At 37.4% G+C, this 27,441-nt stretch overlaps 1 protein-coding gene across 3 annotated transcripts in view; it reads left to right on the top strand.

Moving 5' to 3' along the window:
• Nucleotides 1-27,441, top strand: part of ARHGAP32 (Rho GTPase activating protein 32) — a 212,551-nt gene that overhangs the window by 123,150 nt on the left and 61,960 nt on the right. For 2 of the 3 annotated variants that reach the window (XM_081123638.1, XM_081123637.1), the window contains exons 5-9: nucleotides 815-901; nucleotides 13,411-13,548; nucleotides 16,156-16,248; nucleotides 22,864-22,986; nucleotides 24,747-24,824. In XM_081123638.1, coding sequence (XP_080979764.1) covers nucleotides 815-901; nucleotides 13,411-13,548; nucleotides 16,156-16,248; nucleotides 22,864-22,986; nucleotides 24,747-24,824 — 519 coding nt within the window. Of the gene's footprint in view, nucleotides 1-814; nucleotides 902-13,410; nucleotides 13,549-16,155; nucleotides 16,249-22,863; nucleotides 22,987-24,746; nucleotides 24,825-27,441 lie in introns of those variants that run through there. The other variant, XM_081123640.1, reaches the window with a different exon arrangement.

Genomic DNA, 27,441 nt, shown 5'->3' on the forward strand with positions numbered 1-27,441 from the left:
GAATTCATGGTTGTGTTTCTGGAGCAGAGGTTGCAAATTCGCATCCCTAGTTTGGGCAGGCATGTGAGGTAAATGAGTGCATTGAGGAGGGTCTAAGAAATAAAGCAAGAAGCGTGATGGGTGGCAGTTAACATTCAGCATGGATACTGGTGAAAAAATAAAGAGTAATCAATTTTGTGGCAGAGTCTCTTGGAGAACACATTCAAGGGGTTGGTCACGTCTCAGCTCCAGTCAGTTATTGCCTGTGTGAGAATATGGGTCCAGTATTTCAGATTTTCTGATTTTTCAGTAGAAGCCAGAAATCTCTCTTTTTCATATGAAACCACTCAGTTTCTGAATGCTAGCTGGTGGTTCAAATAAAACTAAAATAAAATCCAGTGTGCAGACCTACATGGTGAGTCCAAAATAAAACATGTGTAGGCCCAGCTTGTTCTCTGGGCAGCCAGTCTGCAATCTCTGTAATAGAACCTGAGCTCTGTTAATTTAGCCGATCACCTGTCTCTCAGTGGCCTCCTTAATACCTTCCTCTCACGTATGTGCTGTAAAGTAAGGAAGTGAGGACCAGCTCTTGAATGAATGTGTTTTGTTTACTGCTGTTATGCTGGTGTGTTTGTTTAGATACAAGCTGCAATTCTTAGAAGCATATGTTTTAAAAATTCTGAATTCTTTATCTGCCTTAAAGTAGTAGAATTCTATTATAAGGCATATCTTACTGCATTAAGATGTGAGAATCCAAGTATCACTGAAAACATAGTTTGTTCTTGTTCATTAATCGTGACTCCCCCTCTCTTCTGCCCTGTCTTTGTTGACCTAGCTTTCACTTTCGGAAGAACAGAACGACATTACGAAGAACGGCTGTGAATCTAAAGAGCTCGTCTACCTCGTGCACATTGCTTGTCAGGTAATTTTGTGGGTGTGTTTTCCATTGCACATAAAATTTAATAAGAATTGTTTCGAGCAATTACTAAATTACTTCCTGTAATGTGTTTCTCATATTGCCTAAAGAATCTACAGAAAAATACTTGCACAGTATTGAAATGAAATTGGACTATGAATGACTATTGTTAAGAAAATAAATGGCATCCTTTAAAAAAGAGGAATAAATGTGTTTATACAGTACTAAATGGAATACGCAGTTTACTATGACACCTCCCGTATCTTCTCTGCATTTTTAGCAAGTTCTTAAGGCTTTAGACACTTGTGAATTAATCATAGTGAGTATGGTAACACAGCTGTTTCGTTTTCTTTCTTCTGGTCATTTTGGCATTTCTGTATGTACTCAGAGTTGAAACAATCCATTTAAAAGAATCAGTTTTATAGATAATTTACTACAAACTTCAGTGGACATTCTTCTTGTAAGAGTGAGGGAAATATATTGTTTCTGGTAAGGTAATAAGAGCACACATAATGAAAGAGCAGACTAAGTTGTCTCTGCCTCAGATGCTCCCGTTTCCAACCGAGATGGTGAATTCCGCGGCGGTATCTTACTGGAATGTGTGTGGTTTGGAAGTGTGCTATTTCTTGATGCTTAGAATTCGAACTTTTTTGAGGGTAATGACCATGACTTGTTTTTAATGAGATTTAAAATATGTCATACGTAGCATTGGTTATTCCCTCCATCAGGTAATCAGTTAATATCGTTTCTTTAGCCCGTGTTCATTGAGTCTCCTGCCTGTTTTTGTGCCATTGTCAAGCAAGTGTTTTCAAGGAAAACTTTCTTACATACAAAGCTTTTAGTTTTCTTTGGGAGAGAGTAAGCTAGGGGCATTTATGTTATTTTCCTCCCCCAAAAGTATTATTCGTGAACCTGAAGTTAAAAATGAAATAACCTGGAAAAGTCTAATGCTTATCTCATATGGGAAAAACTGAAGTTCTTAGTCTTGGTGACTGGAAGGAAAACCTTTCAGAATTAAGTGCTTTTATTTATAGGTGTCAGAGTGTGATGCTGGAAACTGAGTTTTGCTTTTATATTAGTGAGGTGTCCAAAGTCATATATTGTTTATCCATGTTTTATTCTATGTCATCTTGGTTCCTGTGTGGAAGGGGAGCTCAGAATCACTAAGTTTCATGTCATATTTTATAAAATTTCTCTATCTGGTGAGTTAATTTTTAAGTGAAAATATTAAGTGCTTTTATGATGAACCTTTACTAACAGAAGAAGATAAAACTATCTTCTTTATCTAGAGTACATGGTTGGCATGTCATAATGAATTTATTAATCCCTCTACAGCCTAACACTTTTTTGCATCTTTTCTTCTCACTATTTATTTCCATTATGTTCTGATAATGCAAATATTTTTAATTCTCCTAAGCAGAACACAGTGTCACAAATATCTGTGCTGTTTTTTGAAAATGACCTTCAAAAGCTATCCGTGGTATTTTGATACCATACATTAGAATGTATAATTATTATTTGATAATGCTTCCATGAATGGTGACCTAGATAGTAAGGCTACTTCCTGGTTGTAAATATCTTGTCAAGCTGCTTAGAAAATTTTAGACTACGTGGTATACTACTTATTATATCAAAGTAGTAATTTACTGCATTGTAATAATGCCATCACACTGCTCTGCCTCAGTGTAAGTAGTCATTGATGCGTTCCCATGGCTCACCTTCTGTGTTCTTGCCGTATAGCTCAGCCATAAACCATATTAAACGAGAACCATATTTTTTATAAGTAAGAGACTCAAACCCTCTAATTTTGCAAACGAAGAAACTGAGGCCCAAATGACTGAAGTGGCTCTTCTAAGCTGTGTGAAATCTTAGCAGGAGCTACTAAGGACTTCAGTTTTCTGATTGCCAGGTTTTCCTGCATCAACTTGGAATTCTCAGGTAACAATGGATTTGGGGGATTGCTTAGTGTTCAGATAAGATAAGGTCATGACACACCCATGTAATCTATCCATTCCAGAAGCTATTTATGCACATATTTCATGTCTCTGCTAATTTCTAATTTTAATAATGTGCTCTTGAAATTCTTTTTATTTAACCAAAATTCTCAGTCTTTCATCTTAACCCTCTCTCCTCTTGTTCTTTTATCTTAGAAAATGGCCAATTAAATAGTGATCTTTTCCCTTTCTGTACATTAAGGTCTTATCTTTGAACATTTTAATTGTGTCTTTGCCTCTGCCTGCCCTTTGAAGTTTTAATTTCTTTTTAAATTTTGAACCCAGAAATGTAAACCATGTTTTGCACTGTGAACTGATCCAGATTCAGTGGGCATTTTCCATCACTTGTGTGTACTACACAGATAGGACATGCAGTATATCATTTAGTTTTTACAACGGTCTGTGAAGGAAATAGTCTGGTTTCCATTTTACAGATGATGAATCTAAGACTCAAGAATCTTAATTAAAGAGAAAGACCAAGATTTGAACCTCAGTCTAGTGGGGTTTTTTTGTTTTGTTTCTTTCACCATTTTTTAATATGATTTATACTTGGTTGGCTACTTTGAACTTTGTGAGCATATCCCAAATGTTAGTAAAAGGCACCAAAACTGACCATCTAAGTTTCTTTGCATGACTTAATGGATAGGGCCTAGGTGGCACTCATGTATAAATAAAGATACTTCCAGAGAAAACTTGAAGTGGAAGTCTCAAATCGAGAGCCTGTGGGGGAGAGTCTAGGCCAGCTGGCTTTAGTCCCAGGCCAAGAGACTATATAATCGGAGTGACAGTAAAAATATTTAACAGCTGGCATAGCAGGGGCCAAAGCAATTGAACAGATACTGTCATAAAAGCCTTGGTTGTCCACATTGGTGTGTCCCAGCTGAATATTAGCCATGGACAAAACTACTCTCCTTGGTGCCTTGAAGAATAGATTTTTAATGTGCTACCTGATCCCTCCCTCTTATATTAATTATTATTTAGAATAAGTTATGTTAACCAGCATAGGCGTGCTGTGCCTCAGATATTCCCTCCCTTATCTTTTTTTTTTCTATTCTCCAAGTAAATAAACTGGGGAAGAAAAAGTGTTATGTAGAAAAAACTAGTTAGCTAGTGTGGATGCAGAACACTTTCCAGTTTGTATCATATTTATCTGAATGGGAATACCTTCCCCCGAAAATTGTACTAATTTTTTCTCTGCATTTTCTGTACTTTTCAGGAAATAGTGTATTTAGTTTGAAATCAATGAAAATTTAAAAATATCTTAGGAAATTCAGCAATATATCAAGGTAGATATAGGATAAACTTTTATTGTTCCAAATGTTGAAAATTTAATAATTTAAAAAGATCAAAATTAGACAAACCCCGCCACTAATTATATTGAGTCCCACTCCGTAGAATAAAGCATTTATAAGCATAATGACTATGGTAGTGAGTCTTAAAAGTATTCTGTAGTCTACTGTTTTATTCTTTAGCAAATAAGCAAACATCAGCTTTTAAGGGTTAATTTCAAAATGGCAATTTTAAACCTAGCTGTTACAAGAATTTATTCTAAGGTGCTCTCTCACTCTTGTGAAAACCCTGTTCTGATCTTTCCCTTCTGTAAGTACAGTTTTGTTACTGTAAGAATAATTGTTGCTTCATAAAATACTAAGTATTTTATTGTCCCCTGGCAAGCTTTAGAGTAGTTGACATTAATGTTTCTTACTGAAGTTGGATTGTATTAACTACCTTTATATTTTAACCAGAATTCATCATTATAATAGTTCATTTTTTCCAAAGATCAAGTTTGTCATAAATATTTACAGTAATATGAAGGCTTCATTATGTCCCAGTTGGTGAGGTAAACAGCTGGTTTTAGGGGAATGCTTTTCTACCTCAAAATATCTCCTGTATTTTGATGCTTGAAATTCCACCATCAGAAATGTATCCCTCAGTATTAAATGTGTCCTCTGCTCAGTCCATTGAGAAAATGCTGTTGCCAGGGGTGGGGTGGCGTAGTGACATCTCCAGAGCATCTGTATGAACAGAATGCATAGGCTGATTGCAGCCCTTCTGTAATCCTCGTGCCTCTGCTGGGAAATGCAGGTGTTGCTTTTCCCACGCCGCAGATGAGTAGCTGCTGCTCAAAGGTGCTCGGAAACTTGTGCAAAGTCCTGGATCCTGGGTAAGGCCAGGCTGAGATTTAAACCAGGCCTCTCTCTTTTCACTGAACATCATACAGGTAAAAATGTGATTCACAGCATTGGGTTTTTTTTCAGATAGCTTTCCCATGATAAAGAGACTTCCCAAGGACAAGGGTAAAGATTGTTCTCAGAAAGAACAGCCCATATATCTAGAATTTGACTATCTCTTTCCGTCTCTGTTATTACCAGGCTAGCACAAGCCACGCTCTCTTGTTGAGCCACTGTGATAGCATGTGTGTTTGAACTGTATAATTGAGTATAACCCTCTAAACTACCAAAATGTCGTAAAGTGTAAATCGAAACATGCTGCTTTTGTGTTTAAAGCTCTACAATAGATTTTCACTGTATTTAGCACTAAACCCAAACTACTGCTTAGCAAGGCCTATGAGGACCCTGCGCCCCATGGAGTTACCTGCCTCTTCTGCACCATGTCATGACTGTCTTCTCACTCCTGGGCTCTGGGCACACCAGCCTTCAGCCAGTTCCTAAGGCATGAAGTTCTTTCCTGCAACAAGGCACTGGACTTTGATGAGCCCGTGACTGTTCACACTGAGCACTTGCTGTGTCTAGTTCCTTGTCAGTTTTCTGGATGCGGTTTAGATTCACATCCTCAGAAAGGCTTTTCCTGACCACCCTAAATGAAGTAGGTTTTTGTTTATTTCTTTCTAGTACAAAACTATCATTATTTCATTTTTATATGTGTTTACTATAAAAAGCAGAAATCAGAGGGTTGATGGTCCTTTCTCCGTTGCATCTTCAATGCTTCCTCCAGCGCTTAGCACTCTTCAGGTGCTCTGTACGTGTGCATCGTAGAAATGTGATCCTGTACACATTGGGATATTCTTTTTATCTCTCAGTTTTCTTTTTCAGCCTTGTCAAGAATTGTTGACTTTTGTTACCGATGAATACCAATAATTCCTTGACAGTAATAATTATTAAGGTTAGAAATTAGCAGGAAATTACAATTTAGGCAGATGTTTGTAATGAGTTTTGTTTTTTTCTTTATACACTAATTGACTTTCTAAATTACTCCGATCATTTACTTTATTCAGTCTGCTTGGAAATTGGATGAATAAGGCTATTTTTTAACATAGGAAATTTAAAGTCTTTTTATAGCTGCCAAAAATATGAGATGTTTTACTATTTTTACCATTTACTCGGTGAATTTAACATAGTTTTAGATTATTTGTAAATCATGTGTTAAGGTTTTACTTTCACAAATGAAAGTGTTTTTAAAAAGCAGACCTTTGCTGGCACACAGACATTTTTAAAAAGTTTAAATAAATCAATTCACTGATATGTGAAGAAATGAGCTTTGAAGTCCAATCTCCAGCATTTACTTTTTGAGACTGAAGGTTACTGCATTTGTGTGATTGGTTGTTGATATTTATTTCTGTGAGCAAGGCTGCCTAGATGGAAGAGAACATGATTACTTTTAAAAATTAATGAACTTTATTTGTAAGAGCAGGTTTAGGTTCCCAGCAAAATTAAGTGGAAAGTACAAGGTTCCCATGTACCTTTGTCCCCCACATATGCACAACCTCCTCCGCTATGGACATTCCCCACCAACATGGTACCCTGGTTACAATTGATGAACCTGCACTGACATGCCATTGTCATCAAGGGCTCACTCATGGTGTTGTACATTCTATGGGTATGAATACATTTATAATGACATCTTCTTTCCACCATTATAGCACCATACAGCATAGTTTCACTGCCCTAAAAATCATCTGTGCTCTACCTGTTCATCTCTCACTTCCCACTAACTCCTGGTAACCACCGATTTTCTTACTGTTTCCATAGTTTTGCCTTTTCCAGAACGGCATATCGCTGGAGTCATACAGAATGTAGCCTTTTCAGGTTGGCTTCTTTTGCTTAGTAATATGTATTTTAAGTTTCCTTTATGTTTTTTTTTCTTCATAGCTTCATAGCTTACTTCTTTTTATTGCTGAATAGCATTCCATTGTCGGGATGCACCACAGTTTGTTTATCCACTCATCAGCTAAAGATTGCTTCCGAGATTTGACAATTATAGTTAAAGCTGCTATGAACATTTGCTTGCAGGTTTTGTGTGGACTTAACTTCTCGGCTCATTTGGGTAAACACCAAGGAACACAGTTGTTGGACCCTATGATTAGAGTATGTTTTATTTTGTAAGAAACTGACAAACTGTTCCAAAGTGGCTGTGCCATTTCAGCAATGAAGAAACCTCCTGTTGCTTCACATCCTTGCCAGCACTTGGTGTTATCAGTGTTCTGGATTTTTGCCATTTTGATAGGCGTATAGTGGTATGTTGTTGTTGTTTTAATCTGCATTTCTCTGATGACATGGTGTGGAGCTTCATATGCTTATATGCCTTCTGTGTATCTTTTTGGTGAAGTGTCCATTAAGGACCTATTTTTTAATTAGTTGTGTGTTTTCTTATTTTTGATTTTTAAGAGTTCTTTGCATATTTTTGATAACAGTCTCTTATCAGATTAGTCTTTTGTGGATATTTTCTCCAAGTCTGTGGCTTGTCCTTTTATTTTCTTGACAGTGTCTTTGACAGAGCAGGAAATTTTGATTTTAGTGAAGGCCAGCTTGTCAGTTCTTTCTTTTATGGATTGTGCCTTTGATTTTGTATCTGAAAAGAATCAGCACCAAACCCAAGGTCATCTGTATTTTCTCTTACGTTATCTTCTAGGGGCTTTATCATTTTGCATTTTACATTAAGGTCTGCTCCATTTTGAGTTAGTTTTTGTGAAAGGTGTAAAGTCTGTGTCTAGATTAATTTCTTTTTGCCTCTGGATGTCCAGTTGTTATAGCACCATTTGTTAAAAGACCGTCTTTTCTCCATTGTATTGCTTTTGCTCCTTTGTCAAAGATCAGTTGACTATGTTTAGGTGGGCCTGTTTTTGGGCTATTTTGTCCCATTGATGTATTTGTCTATTACTTTGTCAGTATCACACTTTGGGGGGAAATCTTGAAGTAAGATAGTGTCAGCCCTTTAGCTCTGTTCTTCTCCTTCAATATTCTGTTAGCTATTCTAGTCTTTCACCTCTTCAGATAAAATTTAGAATCAGTTTGTCAACATCCACAAAAATAACTTGCTGGGGTTTTGACTGCAATAGCATTATGAATGTATAGACCAAGTTGTGAAGGACTGATATCTTGACAATATTGAATCTTTCTATCCATGAAAATGGTATATCTCTCTATTTAGTTATTTGATTTCTCTCACTAGAGTTCTGCATTTTCCTCATATAGATCTCGTACATATTTTGTTAGATTTATAGCTAAGTATTTCATTTGAGTGGGATGCTAATGTAAATGGTATTGTGTTTTTAATTTCAAATTCCACTTGCTCATTGCTGGTTTGTAGGAAAGCAATTGACTTTTGTATATTAACCTTGAATTTTACTGTTTTACTATAATCGCTTATTTCAGGAGTTTTCTGTCAATTTTGTTTTGCATGTTTTGCCTAGATGATCATGCCATCTGTGTACAAAGGCAGTTTTATTTTTTCCTTCCCAATCTGTATCTTTTATTTCTTTTTATTGTCTTAGTGCATTAGCTAGTAATTCCAGTACAGTGTTGAAAAGCAGAGGTGAAAGGGAACATCTTGGCCTTATTTTTGATGTTAATTGGAAAGCTTAGAGTTTTTCAACATCAACTGTGATTAAGTTTTTAATAGGTGTTCTTTATCAACTTGAGGACATTCTCCTCTATTCCTAGTTTACTGAGAGATTTTACTATGAATGCCTGTTGGATTTTGTGGAATTATTTTCTGCATCTCTTCATGGGATCCTGTGATTTTTTTTTCTTCCGGTGGTGTCATGGATTGTATTAATTGATTTTTAAATGTTGAACCAGCCTTCCATTCCTGGAATAGATTCCACTTGATTGTTCTGTAGAATTATTTTTACATGTTGTTGGATTATATTAGCTAAAATTTTGTAGAAGATTTTTACATTGATATTTACAAGAGATATTGATTGGTCTGTAGGTTTTCTTTCTTGTTCTAGCCTCATAGAATGAATTAGGAAGTATTCCCTGTGCTTCAACCTTTGGAAAGAGATTGTAGAGAATTGGTATCATTTCTTCTTTAAATGTTTGCTCTAATTCACCAGTGAACTCATCTTGGCCTGGTGCTTTCTCTTTTGGAAGTTTATTAATTACTGATTAAATTTATTTAATAGATATAGACCTATTCAGATTGTCCATTTCTTGTGTGAATTTGGGCAGATTGTGTCTTTCAAGGAATTGGTCCATTTCATCTAGGTTGTGAAACTTATGGGCATAGAATTATTTATAGGATAGTATTCCTTTATATTTTTAAGGGACTAGTTGTGATATTTCCTTTTCACCTCTGATACTAGTAATTTACATTTTTTTTTTTTCATACTTATCCTGGCTAGAGTTTTATGATTTTATTGGTCTTTTCAAAGAACCACTGTTGGTTTGGTTGATTATCTCATTTGATTTTGTTATCAAATTTATTGATTTCTGCTTTAATTTTTTGTTTCTTTTATTCTGTTTCTTTTGGTTTTAATTTGTTCTTTCTCTATTTTCCTAAGATGGAATTTTAGATAATTGTTTGGATCTTTCTTCTTTTGTAATATATATGTTCAGTGCAATCAGTATCCTGCAGTGCTTTCGCTGCATCCCACACATTTTGGTATGTTGTATTTTAATTTTACATTAGTTAAAAATAGTTTTAAATTTCTCCTGGGATTTTTCATTTGTCCCTTGTGTTATTTAGAAGTGTTTTTGCTTAATCTTACAAGTATTTTGGGACTTTCTTGCTATTGTTTTGTTATTGAGTTCTAGTTTAATTGCATTATGGTTTGAGAGCAGAAATTGTATTTAAAATTTAAAATTTGTTAACGTTTGTTTTATGGCCCAAAATGTTGTCTCTCTTGGCTGTGAGCTTGAGAGGGATATGTTTGGATGAAGTAATCTATAGATGTCCCGTTACATGCATTTAATTGATGGTGTTGATTTTCTGCCTGCTGAATCTGTCCATTTTGTTAGAGGTTATGTTAAAGTCTTCAACTGTAATAGTGGGTTCACCTCTTCCTTCTCACAGTTTTGTCAGTTTTCGTCTCACATATTTTGATGATCTGTTGTAAGCATTAACAATGGTCATATCTTTTTGGAGAATTATCCCTGTATTAGTATGTAATACCTTGCTTCCTTGATAACTTTCCTTGATCTGAGTTCGGCTCTGTGTGAAATTAATGTAGCTACTCCTGTTTTCTTTTAATTAGTGTCAGCATTGTGTGTCTTCAGCCATTAAATTTATAAAACATATAATTTATAAAATTTATATAATTCTCCACATTAAGTTTAAGATTTTACTCTCCAAAACTGAAGCTGATAATTCAGGCAATATAGAAAACAACTTCTGACTTCTGAAGATACGTTAACCCTTCCCTGGTTGAAACCCTGATATGCATAAACGTAATCAATGGGAATGTTCTTTTGTCCTTTTAGTTGCTGAACTTTTGGTGATCAGTCATCTGTTCTGCTATATATCACGGGGTCTTTGTTTAGAAACTCTGTTCCCTAATTCTGATATGTTCAGAAAGAGTGTCTTAAATTAATAAGAACAGTAATAGCTGGTATGTATGGAGCCATTTCTATTACCTGGTACCCTGCTAAGCACTTTATATTAATGTCCTTCATGTCATTCTTAATCAGCCAGGATTCATGGGGTCGTCTAGAGTCAAGTTTTAGCTGTTTCTCTAATTCGGGATTCAGTAAATCTATATAGCTTCCGGATTTCTGCTGGTGATATAAGTAAGGAAAATGGTTTGATGTAGTAATTACTTTGGCAAATTAAACTTTGCTGTCGTGTACTGAAAGGTATTCATATACAATTTTTAAAACATTGCAGGCCAAACCAAAATCAGAAGATAGACTAGATAAATTTAAAATATGTGAATGAGGGCAGCTAGACCTTCTTGTCCAAATGCAAATTTAAATTATTTTGTTTGACACTTATTCTAACCCCTATTCTTTCACCTGTATCAGTAAGTAACAAAGTCATCATTTTAATGGAGAAAATGAACAGGTTTTCGGTTAGGAATAAGTAATTCACACCAAATTGATATTGCCACTTTGGGGGCCAGTTTGGTAAATTTAGAATGAAGTTGATGATGGTCATACATTATGATTGATCTACTAGTTCCTCTTGCAGATAGCTCCTGTGGAGAATATCTCACAAACTTCCATCGCAGCACTTCATGCAGAAATGCCAGGCATAAAATAATTAACTCCCCTTCTTTAGGGGAATGGAAAATAAAGTGGGGTTTTATTTCTCCAGTAAATTGCACCTTAGCATTTGTCTAGTAATAGCGCTATCTCTGTCAACATGGACAAATCTCAGCATGCTGTTGAGTGAAAACTCCATGTTCCAAAAAAAGTGGATTATGTGAGATTAAAAACAATAATATACATTACTTATGGACATATTACTAGACAGTAAAGATATAAAACATGCACTTATGCATAACAATGCCTATCAACTCCAGCCCTCACCTTTAGGAAGAGAACACAAGAGAGCATGGGCGTTATGTCTGTAATAATTCATTCTTAAAAAAAATCCAGAGCTTTGAAATGAGTTAGCAGTGTATTTAATCTCTGTGATAGAGACGTAGGTATGTGTTGTTATTGTTTGCACTTTTCTCATATTTGAAGTGTTACGTAATTTTTAATATGTAAGTGTGAAAGAAAAACTAATTGCAACTCTGTGATGAGAAGTTTGTCTTTATTTTCCCTGCCTTTGTTGTTTATTTTTGTTTTTTCACTTTTGCCACCCCGGCGGAAGAAAGAAGTCTTTACGCCCCTGTGGTCACTTCGGAAAGCTTTGAGTCGAAGGTGACTGTTGGATAAGAAGGCAGAGGAGCTTACTTGGATACGGCAGGAAGAACAGACTTAAAAATCACGGGGGGCCAGAGTGGGAACATACTCTCAGGAGTGGGAGAAGTGGAAGCGACTGAGCATAACAGGAACCAAAGTGTGCGCGTGGCGGAGTAGTGGGTGCGATGGGCTTCTGATTTAGACGGGGCCCAGGTCGTGAGAGCCGTGATAGGTGTGGATCTGTTTGGACCTAATCCCGTGGATCAGCGGTTATCATTCAGGGGATCTGCAGAATTGCCTGGACCCCACTCCAGAGGGATTGCGCTAGCACTTCGTAGAATAGCGACTGGAACGCTGTTCTTTAAAAGAAGGGTACCTTTCTTTAAAAGTGTTTGCCACATCTGTTCTCTTACTTCATTCTAATGACTGCCGGAGAGAAGATGCTATGTAATGGAGAATCACAGTCCAAAGTAGGCTTAGACAGGTTTGCCATGGAGTTTTTGATATACCTGTGTTTAGAGCTCAGCACCTCTCCTGGGAAGTGATTGCTTCAGTTTCTGCCCCATTCGGCGGAGGAAAATGGAGAAGAGCTACGTTGTCCCCATTCTGAGGTGGCTGGTCACTCCGGAGGCTTATTCTCCGAGTCCCTCCAGATGTTTGAAATGAAAGTCTCTGTATAAAATTATATTGAGGGGCAGCACTAGGTGGTTTGCTGTCAGGACCTGTCGTCATGGCGGGCCACCGGAGCTCTTTAAGGACCTGTGTCAGTGTGGCTCCATAAGCCTTCTGTTTTGTAGTGTGGGGAGGAGAGCGGGGAGATCACAGGCAAGGAGCGTTAGCATATTCCAGGTACGAAGTGGTGTCAGTCCTTACTAAGCTATGGCTATAGGAAGTGATAGATTCAAGATAAAATTAGAAGACAGTGTGTAATAAAATGCTCTATGAGTGGATTTTTATTTTTAATGAACCTGTGAGACTGGGCAAGGAAAGGAAGAAAGCCTGAGAATTGGGGAGAGAGAATGCATTCTAGGTAATAGATGCATATCGAATTGTTGCAGATGAAGACTTAAGTAGTTTTAATTTTTTAGTGTATTTCCAGTCTCAGTCACAGAAAATGTTCGTGGTAACTGATCAATAACCTGGTTTGATTTTTCTTTAGTTTTTGTTACTTTCTCTCACTCAGAATTATTTTAAGGTTCTTTCTGTAGGGTTAGGGTCACATGCTGTCTTAACATCTAACAGCGTTGTTCCCAAAGAGCCAGTAGGCTTTAATGAGTGGTAGGAAGAGGGTTAGTGAGAGCTCGATCTTATTTTCCACTATTGACCGTCCAATATAATGTAACTCACTACATTGTTTTGGAGTTTAACTATTTATTATTAAGTTAATAGAAGCTTTCCATTAGAAAATATAAAATCCCCTGAATAAAATACCATTTTAGAATAAGGTTCATAATGGAGACGAATTATAGGAGCCTTTTTTTCTTCCCCATAGGGCAAAAGTTGGATTGTTAAAAGAAGTTATGAAGATTTTCGAGTACTTGACAAACATCTTCATCTGTGTATTTATGACCGACGATTCTCCCAGCTCGCAGAGCTTCCCCGCTCTGATGCCCTGAAGGACAGTCCAGAGGTAATTACTATATATAAGTTAGCAGAAATTTTTGCTTGTTTACCAAATAAAAGCTTATAATGAACACACAGGATGATTCCTGGGATTATGTAATTATTTCATGACTGAAAAATTAGTAATGCTGTGTGGGATGTTTAGTAAAATAGGTTCAATGTATAATTTTATAACAAAAATACCTCATATTGCAATATATAAATGAGCACTGTATATGAGCAGAGTGTTCTCCAAAGGGAATATAAAATATTGAAGCAAAAATGTGGGAAGACATTGACTTCAGTAATAATCAAATAGATAAATAATAAAACAACACTCTTTGCTTAGTTTGTGATGGCAGGCTAGGTCTGTGCATCCACCTGCACTTCTGCCAAATATTTCTACTAAAAATATAGAAGATTTAAAGAAATTTTTTAAAAGGGAAGGGATTTTTTTTTTTTTATAACATCAGAAAATCAAAAGAACCACCAGGGAATAAAAAATTGTGAGGCATATTTGAAAGTAGATGGGATAAGAATTATGAGGACAAGAAAATACAGCATAAACTACGTGTACAAGAAGACTGCAGAAGACAGATAAACGAGAGCTCTTATAGGTAAAAATAGCAGCAGTGGTGCTGCGTGACAACGTTCGGCCGACAGCGGAACGCGTGTGTGACAGTGGAACGCAGGATTATAAGGGAGCTGAAATTTCTGTGGCCTTGTGACGCAGTAGCTGCCGTAGTGTGGCTCAGTGCATTACTCACGTGCTTGTGGTGATGCTGGTGTCAGCAGACCTACTGCGCTGCCCATCACATAAAAGGATGGCACACACATTGTGTACAGTGCATAATACTTGATAGTGATAATACACAACTATATTTCTGGTTTATGTATTTATTATAATATACGTTTTATCGTTGTTTTAGAGTGTCCTCTTTTTGCTTGAAAATTGTTTGCTGGAAAACAGCGTGCCGTGTTATGCAGGCAGCAGCCTCGTTCGTCTCATATTTGCCGTGTCTCTTGATTGCATCATTTTCTCTTGGGCTTGATTTAATCTCGTGTTGTTTTGTACAGTAGTAACGTGCTGTACTGGTTTGTAGCCCAGGAGCAATAGGCTGTACCACCTAGGTTTGTGTAAATGCACTCTGTGATGCTCGCCCAATGATGAAATCGCCTAAGGATGCATTTCTCAGAACATCCCCATCAGTTAAGAAGTGCACGTCTGTAAACAAAATAACTGAGAAGAGCAAGCAGAGGGCTTTGAGGAGCATTAGTATACTCAGAGAGAAAGCGAAGCCATCACGTTCATGGAATGAGAGAATTTTACAAAAATAAAATAAATCAGAGATCTTAGAAATGAACATATGGTCATTTAAGTGAATTTTAATTATAGTAAATCTGAATAGCTGGACTACATACAGAACCAACAGAGATGAAGAGAAAATTAGTGAGCTGAAAGATCAAGCTTTATAAGAATACAGCCCCAAAGGGATAAAAAGTTTGGGGAAAATGGCTGGGAAGCATGGAGAATAAATTGAGAAGTCCGTACTGTGTTTTCATTGGAAGTCACTAAAAGTTAATATAAGAAAATCCCCTAAAGATAAAAAAGGCACATTTTCAGATTAAATGGTCCCATTAAGTGCGAATATCATGAGTAAAAGGACATACTTCTAGAAACCTGTAGTAAAATTTCAAAATGCCAAAACAGAGAGAAAACCTGAAAAGCTTCTAGAGAGCAAAAACAGATTTTCTCAAAAGAACAAGAATTGTATCAGCATTAGAGTCCTCGGCAGCTACAGTGGATGCTTGAGAACAGTGCCAAATATCTTCCATGTCCTGAGGGGAAGCCATTTCAATTGTGTAATTAATTCCAAGGCAGTTAAGTATGTAGGGCCAAGGAGCAACATCATCAGTCATGCAAGAACTGACACTACAGCAGAGTCTCGGGAACATCGTAAAACCACAGATTCTTTTGTATCGTGGAAAACCCAGAAGTCTCTCTCTCCATTTTCCATCTATGTCTCTCTGTTGCATTTTTCTCTGTCACACTGTCTCAGAACATGGTCACTACCAAAAGGTCCCACATTTTTGTTTTAAGACAGCAACCAGACTGCGCTGAAATTTTGTATCATAATTCCTAATTCCTGCAGTAACTCTTGTTAGGCTGGTTGGTGCTGTGTCATATTCCTGGACCCATCAGCTGGCCCATGGTGTGAACATGGCTATTGTGCTGAAGCTGGAAAATTGCAGCATGTCATGGAGAAAGAGGTTGAGGGTAGCTGGGAGAAGCTGGGCAGAAGCTAAGTATGTCTTTGCTATCATTATCTTTTATATTTCCAATACAGAAATAGGAAGAAAAAGCAGTAAAATTAGAAGCTATAAAATAGTCTGTCCCCTGATGATGAGGGGTTAAAAGTCAAAGTTCTATACAAGACAGGGAATTCCTGTGTAAGTGCCTATAGTTTCAGTTCATGGAACTATTGGCTCTGTGAAGAATCCTCTGTAACTGTTAAAATGTGAAAAAAATCTGCAGATTTGCTTTTTGCCTTGAAACAACCCATTTACAGCAGTTCTTGCAGAGAGTAGAGTATCTTCACTCTGAGTTACCACTGAATCTTCTCTTTCCTTCCAGTCCGTCACACAGATGCTTATGGCTTACCTGTCCCGCCTTTCAGCTATTGCCGGCAACAAGATCAACTGTGGACCTGCCCTTACTTGGATGGAGGTATTATCTAATTCACCTCTTTGTAAGGTTTATTTTTAAATTATCTACTTAAGAAATTCAATATTATTTCATTTTGATAGGTATTAAGTTTTAGGAATCAAAGAAATTGAACTTATTCTATCTTTTGGAAGGATTTATATGTGACACAATAACATATAATTTGTTATCATCTCAAATCATTCTTTGATAATCCAGGAAACTAATTTTGATTTTGTTCTATGAGTCATAATGATACCTGTTATTTTGGTGTTTAATATATTAATGTATACATTTTGAAAGGTGTGTATATATTTTCAGTTTACTTAGTAATTGAAAATATTTAAAAATTATTTATGAATAAGATACTACTAGCCTTTTAAAGGAACTGATTTAAGAATAAGTCTTGCGTGACTTCTGGTCAGGATAGTGGAGCATGTAAACTCTGTGCTCACCTCCTCCCATGACCACATCAGAATTACAGCTGAATTATAGAACAATCATCATTGAGAACCATTTGAATACTAGCTGAAAAGAATTTTTATAACCAAGGATACAAAAAAGAAGCCATGTGGAGACTGGTAGGAAGGGTGGAGATGTGGAACGGGCAGGTCGCACACCCCTGGTGTGGTGATTAAGAATTGGGAGGGATATCTCAGCTCTGCAGGTCTCCCCTTAGGAGCAAGTGGTCCCAGCCCCACACTGGGCTCCCTAGCCCAGAGTTTCAGTGCCAGGAAGAGAAGCCCCCATAACAGTTTACTGTGAAAACCAGCAGGGATTGCATCTGAGAAAGAAAAAGGGACCAGGGTGCTCTTCTTAAAGGGCCCACGCATAGACTCATTCACTCACAAACTCACTTGAGCTAATAAGCTCCAGCACAGGGGCAACAGCTTGGAAAGTGCCAGGGACATATGGGAAGGAAATAAATTGATTAACTTCAGGACCAGGGTTATTGTGGCAGAACTCGAGGCAGTTAATCTGGCTCACACTGTTCTCCTGTCCTAGTGATATCCTGAGATCCCACCCCAAGCGACTCCTTTACCTAAGCAGCCTGCCTTGACTCATGCTATGGACTTTCCCAAAATATCTCAAACTTCTACAAACTGCAAACAAGCAGCTACAAACCACAAACAAGCAGCTCTAGCCTTGGCATGCTTCGTAGTTATTGCTAAGTGACCCCTAAGGCCAGCACAAGCAGCAACAATTCTCATCTTGCATTGTAACTCCCATCAGGTGACTCCACACTTGGCATAAGTGGTGGCCAGTTTTAGACTGGGAAGTAACTTCAACTAAGTGGCCCACAAGTCCAGTACAAGTGGCAGCTGGTCTTAACTCACGCTGTGGTACCCACCAAAGGGTCCCAAGGCCAGCACAAGTGGCAGCCAACTTCAGTACACAGTGTAGCCTCTCCCTAGCACCTTCAAACCCAACACAAGTGGCAAAAAATCTAGATCATTTTGTACCTTCCACCAAGTGGCTTTAAGCACAGCACAAGTGATGGCTGACCTTGATTTTCACCAAAGCCCCTCCTAAGAGGCTCCAGAAACAACACACCTGGTGGCCAGCTTCAGAGCACACCACAGCACCACTCACCCCTCTCCACAAATGATGCACTCAAAGGATGGACTACTCAGCAGCCACCTGAGCCCTGCTAAAGCTACTTACTTTCTATGGGCTCAGTTCCTGCACGATAGTTTATTCACTGTATTCATGGTCAGCCCTCAAAGGCAGTTAGCCTGAGGGCCAACCCCACTCACTGGCTTATGAACAGCAATTGAGGCTCAAATACAATGGGAAGGTACACACAATCTACACAGGGCACACCCCCAGAGCACTTGGCTTATGTGACTAAGGAGACTGCATCACTGGGAACCACAGGACACCTTCTACATAAGGCCACTCTATTAATACTGGGAGACATAGCAGGTCTATGTAATACTTAAAAGCAAACACAGGGAGTCAGCAAAATGAGGAGACCAGAAATAAATGTCCCAAATAAAAGAATAAGACAAAACTTCAGAGAAACTACTAAATGAAATGAGATAAGCAGTTTGCCATATATAGAGTACAGAACACTGGTTATAAGGAGACTCAATGAATTTAGGGGAAGAATAGATGAATTCAGTGAGGATTTCAACAAAGACATAGAAAACGTAAAAATGGAGATAAAAAATAAAAGAGAACTGGTCAGAAATGAAGAACACAATAACTGAAATGAAGACTGCATTAGAAGGAATCATACAGCAGATTAGATGAAGCAGAGGATTGAGTCAGTGATTTGAAAGACAAAGCAGCAGAAAACACCCAATTGGAACAGCAAAGAAAAATAAGAATTTCAGAAAATGAAGATAACTTAAAAGACCTCTGGTACAACATCAGGCATACCAGCATTTGCATCATAGGGCTGACTACCAGAGGGAGAAGAGATTGAGCAAGGGATTAAAAACCAATTTGAACAAATAATGACTGAAAACTTTCCTAACCTGGTGAAGGAAAAAGACACACAAGTTCAGAAGGTGCAGAGAGTCTCAAAAAAGATGAACCCAAAGAGGTCCACACTAAGACACGTCATAATTAAAATGTCAAAGGTTAAAGACAAAGAGAGAATCTTAGAAGCAGCAAGAGAAAAGCAGTTAGTTACCTACACAGGAGCTCCCATAAGACTGTCAGCTGATTTCTCAATAGAAACTTTGCAGGCCAGAAAGGATTGGCAAGAAATATTCAGTGATGAGAAGCAAACACCTACAACCAAGATTGCTTTACCCAGGAAGGCTATCATTTAGAGTGGAAGGAGAGATAAAGAGTTTCCCGGAGAAGAAAAAACTAAAAAGTCATCAGCACTAAACCATTATTACAAGAAATGTTAAAGGGGCTTCTTTAAGTAGAAAAGATAAAAAATGTGAGTAAGACGATATAAGAAAGAAAAAGATTCTCACTGACAAAGGCAAACACTTAGTAAAAGTACTGAACCAACCGACTATAATGCTATTATAAAGGTTAAAAGGCAAAAAGTGGGAAGATCATGTGTAATTGCAACAAAAAATTAAGGGATACACACAAACACACATGAAACAAGTAAAAAATAATGACATGTAAACATGGAAGGGATGAATAGAAATTGTAGTGATTATAGAATGTATTTGAACTTCAGCTACCATCAATGTAAAATAGACTGCCTGCCATAAGCATAGTTTGGTATATATGAAGCACACAGTAACCTCAAACCACAAAGATATATAAGAATAAAAGACAATGGAATCTAAACGTAACACTATAGAATGTCATCAACATACAAGAGAAGACAGCAGGAGAATAGGAAAGGAACAGAAAACTTACAAAACAATCAGAGACCAATTAATAAAATGGCTGTAACCAAATACCTGTCAGTAATTACTTCACATGTAAATGGACTAAATGCTCCAATCAGAAGACATAGAATGGTTGAATGCACAACAATCATGACCCATGCATATGCTGCCTACAAGAGGCCCACTTCAGGTCATAAGACACACACGGAAAGTAAAGGGATGGCAAAAGAAACTGTGTCAAGATTAAAAGAGAGAGGCCCAGATAAATAAAACTAGAAATGAAGGATAAGCGACACCTGACACCACAGAAATACTAAGGATTATAAGAAAATGCTAAAAACAATTATATGCCAATAAATTGGACAGTCTGGAAGAAATGGATAAGTTCCTAGAAACATAGAGTTATCCAAGACTGAATCAGGAAGGCGCAGAAAATCTGAACAGATCGATCACTACTAATGAAATCAAATCAGTAATGAAAAAACTGCCAACAAACGGATATTAGACCAGATGGCTTGGCAGGCAATTTTATCAAACATTCAAAGAAAAATTAATACTTGTCCTTCTCAAACTACTCAAAAAAATTGAGGAGGAAGGAAGGCTCCCAAACTAATTTTACGAGGGCCTGCATTATCCTGATACCAAAATCAGACAAAGACACTACAAAAGACAAAATTGGAGGCCAATATCCCTGATGAACATACATTCAAATATTCTCAACAAAATATTAGCAAACCGAATTTAGCAATACTTGAAAAGGTCATGTGCCACAATCAAGTGTGATTTATTCCTGGGATGCAAAGTTGGTTCGATATCTGCAAAATAATTAATGGGATACACCATATAAACAAAATCAAAGATAAAAATCATGATCATATCAATAGATGCAGACACAAAGCATTTGACAAAATCCAACATCCATTTATGACCAAAAAAACTCTCAGCAAAGTGGGGATAGAGGAAACAAACATACCTCAACATAATAAAGGCCATATATGACAAACCTACAGCTAACATCATATTCAGTGGTGAAAAGCTGGAAGCTTTCCTTTAATATTAGGAGCAGGACAAGGATGTACACTTTCATCACTTCTATTCAGCATAATATCGGATGTACTAGCCATAGTAATTAGACATGAAAAAGAATAAAAGGCATCCAGATTGGAAGGGAAGAAGTAAAACTGTCATTATTTGCACAGAGAACCCTAAAAATTCCATCAAGAAACTATTAGAACTAATAAATGAATTCAGTAAAGTTGTAAGATACAAATTAATATTCAGAAATTGGTTGCATTTTTATACACTAATAATGAACTATCAGAAAGAGAAATTAAGAAAGCAATTCCGTTTACAGTTGCATCAAAAAGAATAAAATATCTAGAAATAAATTTAACCAAGGAGGTGAAAAAGACTTACACTTGGAAAACTGTGACATCGAAGAAAGAAATTCAAGAAGATACAAATAAATGGAAGCATATACTGTGCTCATGGATAGGAAGAATTAACATTGTTAAAATGTCCACACTGCCCAAAGCAATCTATAGATTCAGTGCAATCCCTATCAAAATACCAATGGCGTTTTTTACAGAACTAGTAAAAATAATCCTAAAATTTATATGGAACCAGAAAGACCCCAATAGCCAAAGCAATATTGAGAAAGAATAACAAAGTTGGTGGTATTATGCTACCTGACATCAAACTATACTACAGGGCCATAATCAAAACAGCATTTTATTGTTATAAATAGTGACATAGTTCAATGGAATAAAATAGAGATCCTAGAAATAAAGTCATGTCTATATGGTCAATTAATCCATGACAAAGGAGGCAAGAATATACAGTGTGGTAAAGACAGTCTCTTCAATAAGTGGTACTGGGGAAACTGGACAGACATGCAAAAAAAGAGAGAAACTAGACATCTTACACCGTATAGAAGAATAAGCTCAAATGGATTAAAGACTTAAGTGTAAGACCTAAAACCGTAAAACTCATAGAAGAAAACATAGGCAATAACTTCCTGTTATCGTTCCTAGCAATATTTTTTGGATACGTTTTTTTGAGTGAAGGATACAATAGAAAAAATAAATAGGTCTACGTCAAACTAAAAAGTTTTTGTACAGCGGAGGAAAGCATCAACAAAATGAAAAGACAACCTACTGAATGTGAGAAGATATTTGCCAACCACAGAACACATTATATCGAAAATATATCAGGAAGTCTTCAAGTTAACACCAAAAAAAGAAAACAACATGAAAGAACGCTCCGATTAAAAAATGGGCTGAGGACGTGAATAGACATTTCTCTAAAGACAGATGATGGCCAGTAGACTAATGAAAAGATGCTCACACCCTAGTCATGAGGGAAATGCACATTCCAACCATAATGAGTTCTCACCTCGCACCTGTGGGGGCGGCCATCAGCAATAAATCAAGAAGCAACGAGTGTTGGCGAGGACGGTGAGAACAGGGAACCCCTTGTGCAGTGTTGGTGGGATTTTAAATTGGTGCAGCCGCTATAGAAAACAGTATGGAGATTCTTTGGAAAATTAAAAATAGAACCTTGCAATTAATTTAAAAATATGACCTTGAAATTCTTCTGGCTATTTAGGCAGAGAAACCCAAAGCGCTAATTAGAAAAGATATGCGCACCCTTACACTCATTACAGCGTTACTTACAATAGCCAGCATCTGGAGGCAGCCCAGCTATCCGTTGCTAGTTGAATGGTACGTACACACAGTGGACTGTGACTGAGCCATAAAAAAGAACGACATCTTACCATCTGTGACAACATGGGTGAACCTAGAATTATTATGTTATGTGTAATAAGTCAGGCAGCAAAAGACAAATATCATGTAAGTTCGCTTGTATGTGGAATAAACAAAATAGAAAAATGGTATAAGTCTTGGGTGATACAGTACCCAGTAACTATGTTAGATATTTTTTCTTAATTTGCATTGGAAACTGGAAGGCAGGAAGGGAAGTAGAAAAGTTGTAGAACTTAGAGCCAAGTCCGTTTGCATTGAGATCTTGGCACTTTCACTATTGTCTGTGTGATCTTGGACAGATTATTTTATCCGTTGCAACTTTTAGCTTTAGCATCTTCATCTTTAAATAATGACAATTAGTGCCTTTTAGAGTTCTGAGGATTAAATTAAATCCTATGTTATGTGCACAGCACAGTGACTGGCATATTTTAAGTATTCTATAAATGATGTGTGTTTTTAAAAAAAATATTCTTTGGGTGATAGTTTTCCTAAATCAAATTGAATGTCAAAGAAACCTTTGCAAGTCCCATGTCTTTCGCCATCTCATAGTACATTTTTTGTTATAGATTGATAATAAGGGAAATCACCTTCTGGTACATGAAGAATCGTCCATTAACACTCCTGCTGTCGGTGCTGCCCACGTTATCAAGAGGTACACTGCTCGGGCCCCCGATGAACTGACCTTAGAGGTAAATGCCTGAAGTTGCTTCTCTGTGTTGGCTCAGTCCCTGCTACCTTTCCAGCCTCATCCTTAACTGTGTTAATCGTTTTTTAATTAAAAGCACCAGTTTTTTTTTATACCCCATTATCTCTTAACTTGGCATGCCATCTATTTTTACTTAAATGACTGTACTTATCTTTGAAAATTTTAGCTTCAGCGTCTCCCATTTCTTCTGAGAAGTCATTCCTGTTCTCCTTTCCCTACTCCATGCAAATACACGTCCCCCAAAAGTCGGGACTTAATGTCATTCTGAACCATTCTCATGGCTTATCACTGACATATCACTTAATTACATTCAATCATAATTGTTTCCCTGTTTGTCTCTTAGCTTCTTGAGAGCCAAGTCTCAGTCTTTTCTTCTTTGTCTGTTTATTTAGCACCTAAAAACGATACCCAATGGTACTTTTTTTCTCATTGTTTGTTCAAAGATTGAGCTAATGGGCAGGTAAGAAGAGAAATCAACATTTCTTACTTTCAGATGCAAAAGGAGGGAATTAAATTTCTTCCTTTAATATTGGCTGATGAGAGATACAAACCAAAATGCTGACAGTTGCTCAGCTTAAGGAACAGCAGTATACGTTTTTACTGTGTAGAATTGGAACTATTCTCAAACTTAAGTTTTAGGTTCTATACCAAAGGAATGTAGATCTTGAAAGATGCCAAGTCCATTAGCAAATGTGGCTTTGTGAAAATGACTCTTCCCTGACTCAAGAAGTTATCGTGCATATACAAAGAAAAGTCTTAAAGCAACATCACGTCCATTGGTAATACCGCTCTGAAGTACTTAACTTTGTTCCGTCACAGAGATCACCACTTGCTTTGATGGAAGAATGTAACTTCCATTACATCTGCTATTAAAAACTATTATTGTGATTTTATATTTATGATTTTGTAAAAGTTCCTACAAACTCATTAGTTTTATTTTATTTTATTTTTTAAAATATATCTTTATTGATTTCAAAGGAGATGGAGAGAGAGAGATAGAAACATCAATGATGAGAGAGTCATTGATCAGCTACAGCCCGCAACCCGGGCATGTGCCCTGACTGGGAATCGAACCCCGATCTTCTGGATCCTAGGTTGACTCTCAACTGCTGAGCCACGCCCGGTCGGGCTCATTAGTTTTATTTTAGAGTGAAGGTAGTAAGCTATTGTACCATCTATTGAAAGCAGTGTAGTTGTCAGCAGATTTTACGCTTCCTGAGAGTAACCCAGCAGTTGTAGACATGTTAGGCCTTTCCTATATGATTAAATAAGATAATGTCAAGTGCTCAGCACAGTGCCTGGCATGTGGCAAGTGCCCCCTTGCTGTGGTATTAATAGAAGCTGCTGTTGCTCTAAACATGAGCATTCATATCTGCCTTTTATAAGTGAGTCTGGTCACTTTCAGTAGCAGCAGTAACAGGATTTTAGCAGAAGTATTGACGATGGTATGATCAATGCCTCGCCTTCAGAAATCTTGCGCTGTCAGCCTGGCTTTCTGGAGTCACTGCTCACGTGACACTGAGTCCCAGTCTGTGCTGCTTTACATTTCGTAACCCTCTCCTTAACAAATGGTTAAGATGATTAAATTCTTTATAGAAAGAAGTGTATGTTTTTTTCAGAAACAATTAAGCTGGAGAGTAAAATAGTATTTTAAACTTTTGCCACAGTTCAGATTAAATTCTAGATGAAACAATTGGTTTAAAATTTGACTAAAAACATTTCCCTTAATTTTTTTTCTCCTAGGTGGGTGACATTGTTTCCGTTATTGACATGCCCCCGAAAGTGTTAAGCACGTGGTGGAGAGGCAAGCATGGATTTCAGGTAGGCAATAGAGAATCGGGTGTGGAGAAGTTCAGAGAACAGTTTTTCTTGATCCTTCGGTAATGTTTTGGTTTACAGCAGGTGCTGGCAATAGACTTTATCATCAGAATTCTGTGTGAGACGATAGAAAAATGTAGCTGATATTAGACTTGGATTTTCTTTTCTAGTTACTATTGTGGTTATTTTTAACTCCTTTTCTAAAAAATGTGAGCAGAATAACAGGCCTGACGATCACTTTGCAATTATCAGGCCTCTGTGTTGCTCTGTGTGTGACTCTGTGTTGCTGCTAATCTCCCTTTATCTGTTATAGAAATATCTATAGCAGTTTAATCTAATGATTAATACCAGAAAAATGATATCCATATTACCCTACAAATTATTTGTTTGTACAGTTGGGGTCCCCCTTCATCTGTGCTCTGATTTCTAGGTTGCTGGGAATAATTGGTACCTTTGATTAAATATAAAAGTAAATGGAAGACTGGGGTTATCTTTTTTCTATTAAAGGGTCAGTTCTCCGTGTTCATGGAAATGAGATATAAACTTTAGGGTCACAGATTGGATAAAAAATACATTTGGCTTTAAAATGACAGTTATGTTTTGGTCTAATATTGTTACCTTATAATCTTAGACAAGTCACATGCTTTCTTTGGACTTTAGTTTCTTCTACTTTATCTCAGTATTTCAGTTCTATGATTGTAAAAATATTAGGTTTCCCTTCTTTCATGTAACAAACATGCATTAAGTATTGAGTCTGTGCTAGGCATAGATTTATCTTCCTAAATCTTTTATTTAGAGACACACAAATTAGTTTTATTGCCTAAACAAACTAAATTTAAAAAAATAGAATAAAATAACTAGTTAAAAATTAGTTTATTGCCAAAACAAATTATTTAAAATAAATACAGGTTTTATTAACTTCAAGAGTTGATTTGTAATTGATAATGAAAGAGTTTTTATATAAAAAATCCTGGTTGGTCTTGGAAAGGCAGTCATATCTGTTTAGGTCATGTTGGAATATATCTGTGATTTGGGTTGGTGGAACACCCATAAAACCAGGAGCAGGTCTTCAATGTCAGTAGGTTCTGCAACTTTAAGTAAAATGATGTATAACAAAGCTAGTTTTACCACAGACTGATTGACGTAAACAGAGTTACATTCCTGTGCCACCTCATCAACTTTATAAGGAAATGAAATGACATTGAATGAAAAGATGTCATTCCAGGACCTGCTGTATATGATAATTGAAGATCAGATCCCTTTACTATCCCGATTTTTAAGTTTGAATAACTGGAATAATGGCTTAGTCCATTGGTTTTCGTAATAAAATAAAACAACCCAGTGGAATTTTTAATCAAACAGTATGCATCGAACCTCAGTGTGAGAAAATGTAACCGTGGAGCTGCCCTGGTTGGTTTAGTCGGGCACCCAAGGCCTCCTGCCCCAGGAACATGCCTGGCTGACCTCTCTCAGACCTCCTGCAACATCCGGGAGGGGCCTCCGTGGAGTGTGTACAGGTGACGCTGCTGGGAGACCACTAGTTTAGGTTACCAGTACACCTTATTTTATGTGGTGGATATATTACATCAGAGGCTAGTTTATAATTTGAACTTTTAAAAGTCAGAGAAACTTGTTCTTTATATAAGCACATTTTTTATGTGACTCTTTTTAGAAGAGTAATATTTTTGTTTTATAATTTCTCTAATGTAAGTTATGTCTGAATTCCTGGTGTTTCATATATTCTGACGTAGATGGGGGATACAGATTCAGAATGTGAATAAAATCATGTATATTTCTGTGAGAGTCTTGCCTGTTACTGAGTACTGCTGTTTCTAAGGTTCATCTGTTTCTTTGCTTGACTGTGACGTATAAGTTTGCTAGGGCTGCCATTGCCACATACCATAGACGGGTGGCTTAAATCACAGAGCTTACTTCTCAGCGCTCTGGAGGCTGGAAGTCTAAAGTCAAGATATTGCCATGGTCGGTTTCTTCTGCACCCTCTCTGCTTGGCTTGCAGGTAGCTGCCCTTTTGCCGTCCTCACATGCTTTTTCTCTATGTACACATACTCTCAGAGTCTCCGTCCGTGTCCTAATTTCTTCTTAGAAGGACAGCAGTCAGATTAGAATGGGCACACCTACATGACCTCATTTAACTTTACTTGTCTCTTTAAGGGCCCTGTCTCCAACTACATTTTGAGATACTGGGGTTAGGGCTTCAAAATATGAATAGGTTTCAACCAGCCCTGGATGGCTAGGTGGTTGGGGTCACCTTTAGGGCCAGTTTGAAAGCTGTCAGGGACTCTCTCTCTCACAGACTTGATAAGCAGCAGGGCCCTACCTGAGCCAGGCTGGCCGTAGGTCAAAGGCGGGCAGAGCTTGGGGCATTGACCACGACTGCAGATGGGAACGTCTGCTTTGTGGGCGCTCTGCCCCCCCCGCTGTCTTTAGGCACTGAGGAAGCCAGGCAGCATCTGAGAAGGTGCCCACCTTGAGCTCACAGGCTGGTGTCAGACCTTCATTTCATTCATGGCAGAAGGCCTTCTGGACACTGGGCATTTTACTCGGAGACAAGACAGAGGGACAAGCAGGTCCTAGTGCTCTCTTCAGGGCGTTTCAGATG

This window comes from Miniopterus schreibersii (genome assembly GCF_964146895.1).
Source record: "Miniopterus schreibersii genome assembly, chromosome: 20".
NCBI lineage: Eukaryota > Metazoa > Chordata > Mammalia > Chiroptera > Miniopteridae > Miniopterus > Miniopterus schreibersii.